General features: G+C 34.3%; 1 protein-coding gene across 1 annotated transcript; it reads right to left on the bottom strand.

The window, feature by feature from the left end:
- Positions 1 to 3,208: 3,208 nt before the first annotated feature.
- LOC110715748 (DEAD-box ATP-dependent RNA helicase 17-like) lies at positions 3,209 to 10,821 on the bottom strand. The gene is made up of 10 exons (XM_021894356.1): positions 10,344 to 10,821; positions 10,178 to 10,250; positions 9,961 to 10,070; positions 8,632 to 8,775; positions 7,431 to 7,539; positions 6,994 to 7,343; positions 6,841 to 6,914; positions 6,006 to 6,310; positions 5,404 to 5,650; positions 3,209 to 4,073 (listed from the first exon to the last, which is right to left on the bottom strand). The coding sequence occupies exons 1-10, from the start codon at positions 10,672 to 10,674 to the stop codon at positions 3,771 to 3,773; spliced, it is 2,046 nt and encodes a 681-aa protein (XP_021750048.1). The 5' UTR covers positions 10,675 to 10,821; the 3' UTR covers positions 3,209 to 3,770.
- Between the last annotated feature and the right edge of the window lie 2,095 nt (positions 10,822 to 12,916).

The raw sequence follows: 12,916 nt of genomic DNA, 5'->3' as shown, positions 1-12,916 counted from the left end.
TTTATAAGTATTATCATGTTTATGTTCAATTTTGTAATGTGTATTTTTATAAAATCAACAAACTAAGGATATTAATGGAAAGATTATACTTAAAAAGCTGCATATAATATAAATGAAAAATATATTTAAAAATAAAGGGAATGGGTGTTTTTACTACAAGTATATTTTTCTTAACTAAACCTCTTAAGATTTTTTTAAAAGAAAGAATATGTTTTAACATAAGATTTATTCTCTTTCAATATATTTTCTCCAATGATGGGACTCTAGAAGCCCCAAGAAGGATCTTGTTAAAATATCAAATCATCAACATTATCACTTACTCCTTACGTTCCACAAAAAACTTCCAATTAATGTAGATTCATGAACCTAGAGGTATGCATGAATAATATTTATTTACTAGTGATTAATCCCTCCACTCTAGAATTACTGCCTAATTGCTTTTAACTTTCTTTTCCACTAATACTAGAGTGTACCCGTGCAAAATGCACGGGACATATAAGAAAAAATATATTTAAAATATAGAAAGTTGATTTGATGTTGTAATTTAGATTTGAGCTGTAATAGTCGGTTTTGTTGAACCCTAATTAGCTCTATTGTACTGAGTATTAATAATGTGCTGACACCTGATGTGATGTGCTATGCGGAAATATGATATTTTATGCTTTGCTTAAAAGCTCAAAAAACAGGATCTTACTCTTCTATGTCGGTGGCCACGCAATGCTATTATGGGGTTTACTCTTTTATGTGCACGTATTTATTAAATTTTATTTTTTTTAATAATTGCAACAATTTTTTTTCACGCTTGTCGATGCATATATTCAATCGTTAATATATTTAATTATTAATATATAAAAACTTTAAACATTTGATATTAAAATTATATAAATCGAGATGAATCTAACAAGATCCAACATAATTATATTTTTACTTAAGTATAAACTATCAAAGCTTAAAATGAAACACATTAATAGTGAAAAAGTCAAATTGTTGCAACTATTAAAAAAAACGGAGGAAATACGTGCACATACATATCAAATGCTCTATCTTGTTGGAATCTTGTTAATAATTTATGCATTGGCAAACGTGTTAAAAAAAGCGTGTCATCTAATTTAAAACAAAGGAAGTACTACGTATAATCTAATAATATAAGCATAAGATCTTGTTAGAACCCTATTAATGTGTATTCAAAATATCAACTTTTTATATTTTTTAGGAAAAATTGTAAATAGCCACCCCTTGTATCACCAAATTAAAAATTGATTTTACCACCTATTTTTTTTCTTTATTTTAAATAACCACCTCTAAAAGTGAAAAACATTAGAAATCAACACCTTTTAGCATTGGTCCGATCATGTTTTCGACTATTTATAAACTAATTTTTGAAGGTTCTTCTTCCCTCTATAGTGTACTTTCTCCACTTTTTATCCTAGTTGAATTAAAATTTGGCTAAAATTGGTGATTTTTAATGTTTTTCAATTTTAGAGGTGGTTATTTATAATAAAGAAAAAAAGGGGTGGTAAAATCAATTTTGGGTGATTTGAGGGGTGGTTATTTACAGTTTTTCCTATTTTTTACTTATTGATAATACTATACGTAGTACTATATATTTAGGGCTTATTCTGATTAACTGAACTGAACTTGTAAGAGCTGAACTAATTGTACAGAACAAAACATAATATTTTATGAGAGAATGAAATTAAGAACTGAACTGAACATGACTTATTGGAGCTGAATTGAAAATAAGTTGAAGAAATCAGGCCTTTAAGGTGTCAAAGAGTGAGGGATAGCTCAAGTGATTAGAGCTTCAATTCCTTCTCGGTTATAGGAAATCTTGGGATCGATTCTCACCCTCACCCTTGTGGCTCAATCTTATTGATTAATGTGAATTTTTATTACTAATAATAATAAACGATCAATCCCATGTGTCCTTTTTTTGTGAAATGAATAACATAAGTTTTAGGAAGAGCTATAGAACAAAAAAAAACAAGGGAAATTTTTTTTCTAATCACTACAAAAATAATTTACTCACAATTGAATATCTATGGCGGTTGTGAGTAATTATTTGTATAAAATAAACAGCAACTCGAAGAAAAATACTCCCAAAATTCGAATCAAAGTCCTAAAGATTTATTGAATTAGGGTCTGTTCACATTTACTTAATTTCAATTCCAGTTCAGCTCCAATCAGTTGAATTCAGTTCCTAATTTCCCTCTTTCATAAAATATTCATTTCAGCTCCGTTCAGTTCAGTTTAGCTCCAATCAGTTCAGCTCCAATCAGTTTAGTTCAGCTCAGTAAATGTGAACAGACCCTTACACATAAAATCAACTATTCATCTTGTCTATTCATATACAAAGTATGTCTTCTACAAGAAACTTTTGAGTTTATTTAATAATTCAATGAAATTCCTATGTAAAACAAATTCCATTATAGTTGAATGTATATGAAAAAATAGAAAATTAAATGAAAATATTTATCATATTTTTATATTTATCCCAGCTTTAGCTTAAGTCGTAATAGTTTATACATAAATTACTTGTATATATTCAAAAAAAAAAATACATAAATTACTTGTATGAGAGATGAAATATCGAATAAACGCAAACAAATAAAAATAATAATAACAAAGGCGTAGATATTACGATATATAGGGTTGCAAAAATAAAACAAAGTTAAATGAATAGATCTTTTCAAATCCCCGGAAATTAAAAAAAAATAGTCGAAATTTAAAACTCGAACGGAATACTTCAAACTTATGTAAAAAAAGGCACAAGATTAATAATCCTGAATAACCAAATGGGCAAATGGTGACAGCCTTTGGCCAAACCCAGCCATCCTCAAATCCTTAACCCTACTGTCATTAAATCCAATCCAAGTAAATTACAGCAACTTTAATGGTAATTATGGACTTTATGTTAACACACCTATTAAACCAAATATAGTTCATTCCTATGATAAAATATAAGCATAATATTAAATTAAATGATTAGATGATCACAAAGACTGTCAACATAGGTAGTAAAATAAAATTGGCAGAAACATTCCACACAATCATTTAGTATGTGATACAATTTGTGACCACATTTCCTATTTTTCTGTTACCCTTTTAAGAAGTGGACCAAAACCCTGGGAAAGTAGGGTTTCAATCTCAGATCTTGTTACCAATAATGACAGACAACGAGAGCTCCAGAAAAAAAGAAAAAAAAATGTAGGGTTCAATAAAATTAAACACACCATTAGGAAGATAAGCGAAATAATAAATAGATGTTTAAAGACTTTTCCCCTGAGTATGTGTAGTACTTTTCACTTTCCGAAACAAAATTAGATGGATTACAATCATATGACTAGTGCTATAAACTTTTATAGATTAACTGCAACTGATATATCAATGTCGAGTGGATTAGCAAGGGTTACCAAACCCCCAGAGAGCCACAAAATACCGTACGTGGCTTTTTTTGGTTGAATGACGGGTGAGTTACCAGATAGATCCATCAAAGGACAAAAACTTCAAGGAAGATGCCGAGGGGGATAAATGGGTTGAAAGTATCTTTTGGAATTTGGGACAATCATTTTCGAAGCCAACCAAGAAGCTTTAAATTGGGAAAAGATAAGTTAAAAGAAAACGGACCTCTTACCACTTGGGGTGGGTCTTGACCAAATCACCAAACATATCACATGCCCCATAATTGTCTTCATGTATTTGCATTATATGCAGAGTTGTCAACAGAAAGATGAAGAAGATTTGCTACCTTACGTCCATTCACTCGACATTTATGTATTAACAGCGACCCTCCTCTTCTTCCTCTGTCCTGTCAGCTTCTCCTCAATCTTCTTCCTCTTTTTTATCTGATCTTTCTTCATCTTTTTAATCAGCTCACCCTTCTTCCTCTTTTTTATCTGATTGTGTACCGACTTCCCTACCAAAGAGGGTTGGTCTTTCAGAGCAAAGCTTTTAGCAACATGACCCAGATGGAGTTTATTCCTCACAAATATCTTTCTTAGCTCTCCCCTACGGGTTGTGTATCCTCGGATCCAAGAAACAAATGCATCCTGAGCCATTGTCTTCAACTTTGACTGACATGAGTGTTTAGGATACATCAGTCCAAGGAACAAAACTGAGCATAACTTGCAGAAGACTATTGGACTGAAATAAAGCACCTTTTTTTTTTTTTTACTTCGTTTCAGGAAAGGGGGAGGGTGGGGTCAGGCAAGCTGTACAGATGAAATACCAGATAAACAGAGGAAATATGATTGGAAATATTGGAAGAAACACATCTAACGGCTTGTTTAACGCAATGTACACAAACTATCTAAGGAAACAGTTACAAGTTTGTACACAATTTATTAAGAGATTTTCCAATTTAATTATGTCTGTGAATACACATATCCACCACCAAATAGATAATTTCATTTAAAATTCATTTTGATTACCATTAAATAGCAGAATGAATGTAGTAATAAAAGACAATGACAATCTAAAATAATGAATGCTAATAAAAAATAAAAAAAAAGAAACAATGAAGTGGAAGAACAAAAAACACACACTACTTTTAAAGACGCATTGGCATGGAACATTTTAATGAAAACTAAATGGGCTGATTAAATGTTTATGACCCAATCAGCTATGGTCTAGGATTTTGAGGTTATATATGATAGTTCTCAACCCATTGAAATGTCTATGATCATCAGTTAACAATATATGCTACGCAGCCAAGGTTGTCAAAATATGCATCAGTGGATCTAGGATCAGACCTTTAGATCTTTCCTGAGCATGTGAGTGAGTAACTGGTTGGGTATGCTATGCCCTAATCTTTTTGCTGACTAGATAATTTTCAGGTTGGGAAGGAAACCTTAATTAAAAAAAGTATCTGTTTATTTACTGTGTTGAGGTCTTGCCTAAGCCTGTACACAAGGGCAAGAAAAGGTAGCCCAATCCCGGTAAGACTTGATCTAAATCATAGTTATTATGCTAGTAATAATCACATCACATACCAATATACAAAGTGAATATAATGGCCTAAAGCCTACCATACCCAATATTATAATGCTACCACACCATCTTTAAATACAATTTGGTATGTGATAGGAGGCAATCCTGATAGATCTTGGTGATAGAATGCATAAACCATGATAATTCAACGAGTTTAGTGTATTGGCAAAAAAAAACAGCACAAGGTTCAAGGAGTAATTTCGGCATATGTCAAGAGACCTAGATGATGATGATTCTACAATAACTTTTTCCCAAAAAGCACAATGAGTCAACAATCAGTTAACCACTTATACTTGTACTTGGACCTACAATAATTAGGAATAAGTAACACATTCATACATAAAATTTACTGGATCATATTTGTAGTGGAGCATGAACTATAAAAGCTAAGAACAAGGACAGTAAACAAAATACCTGGTAGGTAATAAATCCCTCAAGAGCCTTCTGTAGACCTATTAACCAGGGATGCATTTCAATTGAAACAAACTTCCTTGAGAAGTGCTTCTGACCGTACAATGGGAAGCTATCCAATACCTTTTGCAGTGGATACTCTGTTAACAAGGCACCATGTTTTTCCAACTCTTGCAAATAGTCATATTCAATAGGCTGCAGAAATAATAAAGAATCTCCCTTCTGGCCCAAACGAGCTGTTCTACCAACCCTGAATTTTTCAAAAAACAAGAGCCATAATGAGACGCCCCATCATTTTCAACATTAAACACATTGGTACACAGAACCAACACACTATCAAGCAGCAGAGACGAAACAATTGAATCAAATAAATAGTTGAGATACAATAGAACACACACAACTAGACCACAAACAATAACCTGTATTTAACATACAAGATTAGATACAAAGCAAGGACATACAATGCTTCTAAGTAAAAGAAGTTTTGTAAGCACTATATTGCATGACAAGATGCAGAAAAAGAGCATGTGAGAATAGCCACAGTGAGAAGCCTCATGTTACAAAAAGTGGAATATAAACAAGCAAACAATGCATAGATTACACACCTATGAACATATTCAGTGGCCTCTCCAGGAGGATCATATTGTATAATACATGTAATTTCAGGGACGTCCAATCCTCGAGCAATAACATCACTACATAAGAGTAGAGCAGATTTTTTTGCTTTAAAGGAAGAAACTGTAGTTTTTCGCTCATTGTTCTCCATGTTCCCATGCAAGTGGAAAATCTCCCAGTTCAAAAATAGCTTCTTCTCTTTGGTTTCTTTTGCAACATTCGGCGGCCACTGAAACTCCTTAAAAAGTTCGTAGTGGAAGTCCACAGCATCACAAGTCGAGAAGAAGACAACAACCTTCATTTTTATAGAAAAATTAATAAGCAGTTAGTAAAAAGGATTTAAGAGGCATATCTCAAATAATAAGTTGGGGGTGGGGAGGGAACAAGTCTGATACAGAGACAGCCCAGTAAGTAGCCACTTGAATGGAATTTTACATGTTAATACCAATATAGATGCACACTACATAGAAAAAAAAAATTAGTACAATGATAATTAAACAGTTTAATAGCAAATTGGAATAATTTTTCTTCACCTAAGCTCGATAAAGATACCTCAACAGTAAAGTGTAAAAGTTCCAAAAAAGACAAAGAATCCTTAGGTACTTGCATGACTTTGTTCTACTCTCTTTCTAACGTGTTTTGAAGATTGAAGGGAGATTCGACATTTCCAAAGTAAAAAGAGTAATTCAAGATAAACTATGAAAAGTGAAGAAATCTGGATACATAAAAAATGTAGGCAGTATAATTTACGAAGGGCAAGAAAAAGATCAACTTCAAGTCTAGAACTACAATGATTTCAGTAGAAAAGATAGATTAAAACCCAACCTTTTGGGTAGCTTGTCCTTCAATAAGATTCTTGAGAACAGAAAGAAGAACGGCAAGCCTTGAACCACATGGCACTGAGGAAAAACAAGGGTCACTTGATTTTTTGTGTTTAAGACCGATTATCACAAAAATTAACCTTGGATTCACAAGTACCTTTGACATATTTCTGCGTCAGTTGAGAAGGGAGGTTATAATCTTCATTGAAGTCTTTAAGTTTCTCACTGTGTTCTGCTTCATCCTCAGATTCTAAAGACACCAAATGCTTGGAAGACGAATTTTGATGGAGCTCCCTTTCATCAAGACCAATCATAACTGGATTTTCTAAACTAATATTAGCAAGATGATTGACCTTGTCATTTAAAGTAGCTGATAAGAGCAGATTCTGCCTTTGAAACTCAAATTTTCGAGAGTTCCCACTTTCTTTATCATTAGACTTGCTTTGCCTTGAGCCCAAATGATCAAGTATTTCTTCAATTTCTTTACCAAACCCCATTTCTAGTATCCTGAATAAACAGTGTAGTCAGACATGAGGTAAAGAACATGACAAAGTATTGCATGTTATGGGTTATCAAAGAGACCTCCATAATTACCTATCCGCTTCATCAAAAATTAACCAGCGCAAATTAGAATACAAAAACGATGATGTGTTCTTTAAGTGATCCAAAAGGCGGCCAGGAGTTGCAACAAGTATAGATATACCTGTAACCCCCACACATGAAATTAATAACAATAAAAAAATTACATCACAATCAAACATTCCTAGGTACGCAGAAAAGAACATAATTAAAAGTCAATCAGCATTTCATATGCAAACAAAAAAGTGACTCATGGACAAAGTTGATCGATTATTGTGGCTTAGCCATGCACTTGTGCCAAAATAATATATCAGCCACCATGTAAAGTACATCATAAAACACTAATTGAAGAAAGTAACTGCTAAGGGTGGACAGACAAAGCAGCTTGTGAATAGTATGGAATTGGCTAGGTCAAAATTCAATTCGAGCTTGCTCATTTGTTACAGAGCTAAGTTTGTGCTCGAATTATAGTTCAAATCTGAACAAGTCGATGCAAGACTCGATTATATCCAGCTTTGTGAGATTGTTTATTTAGAAATAAATAATAAATATTACATTAAATTTTTATAAAAAAGTTATATGTTCTTTCTATGAAGCACAGATACAAGGTGTACTCCACCAACTAGTCGTATCACATCCTCAATATGGCTCTCTAGGACGGGATGGTACAATTACTGCTTAAAATTCCTTAGACATCTCAAGAAACAGGGTGCAATTATGGCATAAAAGTCCTTGAACGTCTCAAGAACAGACTACGAATATAACCTCTATTTATGTAAGGGCTGCCCTAGACAATGGAGTTCTAGAGCTTAACCTTGACTCAAGTAATAGCTTAATACAGAAGAGTTGAAGACTTTCTTCAATTTAAATTTGGAGGAGTGAATTCAATTTTACAAAAAAAAAAAATAGTACTTGGTTATCTATGTTTTATAATTTTTATGACACGGTTGGAAATACAGAATCAGAATCTTATTGCCACAAACAATGCCATTTGGACACAGTAGCAAAACAATTTGTAATCCCCATCCGTCCTGTCCACTGTAGCATAGTAGCCTACTGAAAATCAACAGAACATGGAAATACTAGACCAGCTGCAGGAAGGTAAATAAATAAATTGATTATCCTATAATGCCCCTTGTTTCTCAGTGATACAAAATAAGCAACATATATGATCTAATTATCACAATTCACAGCATTTGAGAAGCTTAGTTCTCACCTTTTCGCAACCTGGCCTTTTCCTTTGACCTATTTTCACCTCCCATTAGGTATCCTGGAACGATCCAATGAAATCGGTGCAGAAGCTTTTGTAGACTTTCATATACCTGTGTACATAACTCATGCGTCGGTACGAGTACCAACGCTGTTGCCACATTATTAGTTATATTTATCATTTCGTCAATCCTATGGTACATACATTTGCACAATATGTTAATAGTGCTGGAGCATGCACCATCTGGTAGAGTAAGGATATACAAATATCACTACCAGCAACAACAGTTGAATAGAGCTCTGAACCCATTGATTGGCTTTTGGCAATAGTACTACACTCACAATTCATTCATGTGGCAACAAGAGGCACAAATTGGGAGTTTTTCTACCTTACCCCATCCCCTCGATCATAAGAAAAAAAATTCACTTAACCCTGTGCATGATTGGAGTAAAAAAAAAAATAAAAAAGATGCATTTATTTCATTGTTCAATGAAAAAGGCACATACATATATCCATGTCAAACACTTCACACCAATCCTTTGTTTCAAATAAAAATATATATACCCATGTCAAAATTCACCCGACACTACAAGTATTTTGAGCAACAAATTTGTAACGTGACAGACTAACAACACAAAATGTTAAGTAAAGAGATGAGAGAATTGTGATGAGTACCCTCATAGAAGGGCTTAAAATAATTTGATAAGAACTTGCAAACGAGTCAACATCAGATGTTTGTATATGTAACGGTAACGAAAAGCACATGCAGTCTTTGGAAATCCGAGATATGTTTCATGGATGCCATGACATATTGACATGCACCCATGTCCAATTTAAGCACAATGCCCTTGCATCTGGAAATTATAAGCCCTAACATGCTCGACACTTTGATAATTAGATACCGCCACTTTCCCAGTGCCTTTCTCCCATTCTCCATATTATAATTCTGACTATGTAGAGTACAGGTACACTACAATTTATATCAACAAACTGCACCACAATCAATTCGGACAGTGAAAACTCGCTTAATCAACTTCAACTCCTTAATCATCTTTACTAAGTTTGAATAGTTAACAGGTAGTGCTGTTTACACCTTCTGACCTCCCCTAGCCCACCAATATTGGAACAGCAGTCGAATTACATTACGATAAAAATCCTAATATAGTTTTGTTCAATCAAAAACTAGAGATCCCCAAGTCAAATTCAACACTTTAGAACAAAACCAACTAATTATAATTAAAATCACAACTCACAATTCTTACACAAACACAAGTATAACAAGCAATTAGCTTTAAAAAAGCAAAGATTCAAAAAAATTAACAACAGAATACTTACCAAAAGTACCATCAGCCCTCTGAATTCGAGGCTGGTACCCCTGCAAGTGATGAATAATTGGAGCCAAATACGCAATAGTCTTACCCGTTCCAGTTGCCGCATTAACAAGTCTACAAACAATCATACCCGTTATAGAAAATCAATAAATAAACACAACCCAATTCATCAAAACCTAAAAAAACTTCAATTAAAATTGGGAAATTCAATAATAACATACACATGGCGGCCAGATAATATAACAGGAATTGATTTAGCTTGAACTTGAGTAGGTTTTTCGAACCCCAACCTCTCTAATCAATGAAAAATTAACAAAACAATAATACAAATTAGGGAATGGCAAATTGAAATTGAAAATACGAGGAGATGGAAAATAAAAATCAAACCTTGGAGTTGCTCGCATAAAGAAGATTGGAGGCCAAGGCTGGAGAATGAACATGATGCGAAGATTTCGTCATTGGTTGTAGGTTGTTGTTGTTGTTGTTTCTGAGTTTTCTGGGTGATCTCCATTTTTGTGGTTTTAGGTTGTTGTTGCTTGGAAGTTTTCTGGGCAATCTCCATTTTTGTGGTTTTAGGTTGCTGTTGCTTCAAAATTTTCTGGGTAATCTTCATTGGTGTGGTTTTAGATTGTTGTTGGTTCGGAGTTTTCTGGGTAATCTTCATCTTCATTGTTGTGGTTTTAGGTTGTTGTTGCTTGGGAGTTTTGGTAGTCTTCATTTTTGTGTTTCAGAGGTTTTTGAGTGGGGGCTGAAATTGAATATTTGCGTATATACAGTGAAAGAGGGAAAGGGTTTATCGTTATGGTTTCCGGGGGTTAGTGAACTTAGCACTTTAAGGTCTGAAGTGAGTTGAAATAAATTATTTATGAGATAAAAGGAAATTTGAAGGTGAACTGAACTGAACTGAAGATGAAGATAACGGGTCATTACATAGTATTGGGGCAAATCGGGGTTTTAGAGCTTGGTTTCGAAAAGCTGAAATTAGTCGAGCGCTTTCCCTTAATAATGTTTTGCTAAATAATCTTACTACATTATTCCCGTGCAATGCACGGTTTTAACAAAAATATATATATATATTGTAAAACTCATATGTACAATGAATATTTTCGTTTTTTACACTGGTAAGAGATTTCTTGAAAGGGAAACATTTTGAATATTTCGAGAAATTTCTAACCGTTTGAATATTAGTGTTAAGGAATTGAAGAGAGGGAATAATAGATCTTTAAATCAAAATAAAGGAATACAGTTGCTAATCAATTTACTGTACTTCGGTTTTCTAGATTAAAGTTATTGAAGATTTCACTTAGATTGTTTACGAAGTATCCAAAAAAATGACATTATTAAAGGTTTTAGACAGGAAAAAATTTCATAATAAAGCAACATGTTATAATTTTGAGGAGAGATGATGTCAGCACTGTTTTGTTTTAGTAATATTTAATAGATTTCCAAATTACAATCCTTTTTTTGTCACTTAGGATACATGGACACTTCATCTAATTGTTGTGACAATGTCAGACACAAAATATTGTTGGAAACACGACAATACTCTCTTATCGTATCCCTCGACTTTTTGCACAAAAATAACAATACTTTACCACTATGCCACAACATTTTATTTGTAATTAGGAAAAATTAGAAAATAACACCCAAAAATTGTCACAATTTTGATAATAACACCACAAAAAAAAAGTTTTTATTATAACACCACAAAAAAAAACCAAAAATTTGCTTTCACCACCACTTAACTTTGCCATCCAAAAAAACCGTTAAGTGGGCCCCACACAATACACGTGTCAATCAACTATTGGATAAAAATTCAAAAAAAAATCAAAAAAAAATGAAAAACCCTATAATCCTAACCCAACCACCACCACCACCACCGGCGCCCATGGCCGGCACCCCAACCCAGCCCCTAACTTAACCCTACCATGGTCAGCACCCCAACCCAGCCCCTATCACTGCCTCCCAAACGTCGCCGAACCACCCAGACCCCAAACCAGCCAGCCCCCATCATCGTCTCACCGCGCCGTCGCCGAACCACCCAGACCCCAACCCAAACCAGCCCAGGCCCCATCATCGTCTCCCCGTCGTCGCCGAACCACCCAGACCCCAACCCAAACCAGCCCAGCCCCCATTATCGTCTCCCCGACCCGATCGCCAAACCACCCAAATCCAACCCTAACTAACCCAGCCACCGTACTCCTCTACCAAACCCAACCAAAAGTCGTCGCCAAACCGCCGAAACCCCGACCCACCCATACCCAAACCCACTAACCGCCCTACTCCTCTCACCCTCACCTTGAACCAAATCGGGGTTCGGGTTCTTTCGTGGGTACGTTTGGGCTGATTTCGGCAGTCAAGGGGTGGTCGGCTGGCTGGTTTTGTGGGTCGAGGGTGGTCGGTTGGGATTGGGTGACGGTGGTGGAGGCTGAGTTGGAGAACGGCGGAAGGAATGGTGGCTGGGTATTTTAAGGGTTTTCCTTTTTTTTTTTTGTTTTTTTTTGTTTTTTATTTATTTTAATCCAATGCACAATTGACACGTGTACAATGTGGGACCCTTAACGGTTTTTTGGATGAAAAAGTTAAGTGGTGTTGAAATCAAAATTTTTGGTTTTTTGGTGGTGTTATAATCTAAGTTTTTTTTTTGTGGTGTTATTATCAAAATCGTGACAATTTTTGGGTGTTATTTTCTAATTTTTCCTTGTAATTATTAAACATCATATTACTAATAATCAACAGCTCAAATATGCTTGAGGGGGACGGGCCCTTACCTGCCCTAACCAAGATTCGCCCCTAACCTCCATTACATATATGTGTATTTTTTGAATTTTTTTATGTCTCACAAATAATATCAAAAAATGCACATAATATGTAACTCTCACTTATGGGCAAAAAATAAATAAAATAAAATAAAAAATGACATTCTTTCTCTACCCACTTTTTCACTCCTCTTTATTACT

Source organism: Chenopodium quinoa, unplaced genomic scaffold (assembly GCF_001683475.1).
Source record: "Chenopodium quinoa cultivar QQ74 unplaced genomic scaffold, ASM168347v1, whole genome shotgun sequence".
Classification (NCBI taxonomy): Eukaryota; Viridiplantae; Streptophyta; class Magnoliopsida; order Caryophyllales; family Amaranthaceae; genus Chenopodium; species Chenopodium quinoa.
Note: the sequence above shows the minus strand (reverse complement) of the source record. Positions and strands in the feature narration are given on the sequence as shown.

Coding starts and splice junctions, on each gene's coding strand:
- LOC110715748 (XM_021894356.1), bottom strand. CDS start 10,674: ATGAAGACTACCAAAACTCCCAAGCAACAACAACCTAAAACCACAACA. Junction 10,251..10,343: donor TTTATGCGAGCAACTCCAAG/GTTTGATTTTTA, acceptor TTCATTGATTAG/AGAGGTTGGGGTTCGAAAAA. Junction 7,344..7,430: donor ATTTTTGATGAAGCGGATAG/GTAATTATGGAG, acceptor CTGTTTATTCAG/GATACTAGAAATGGGGTTTG.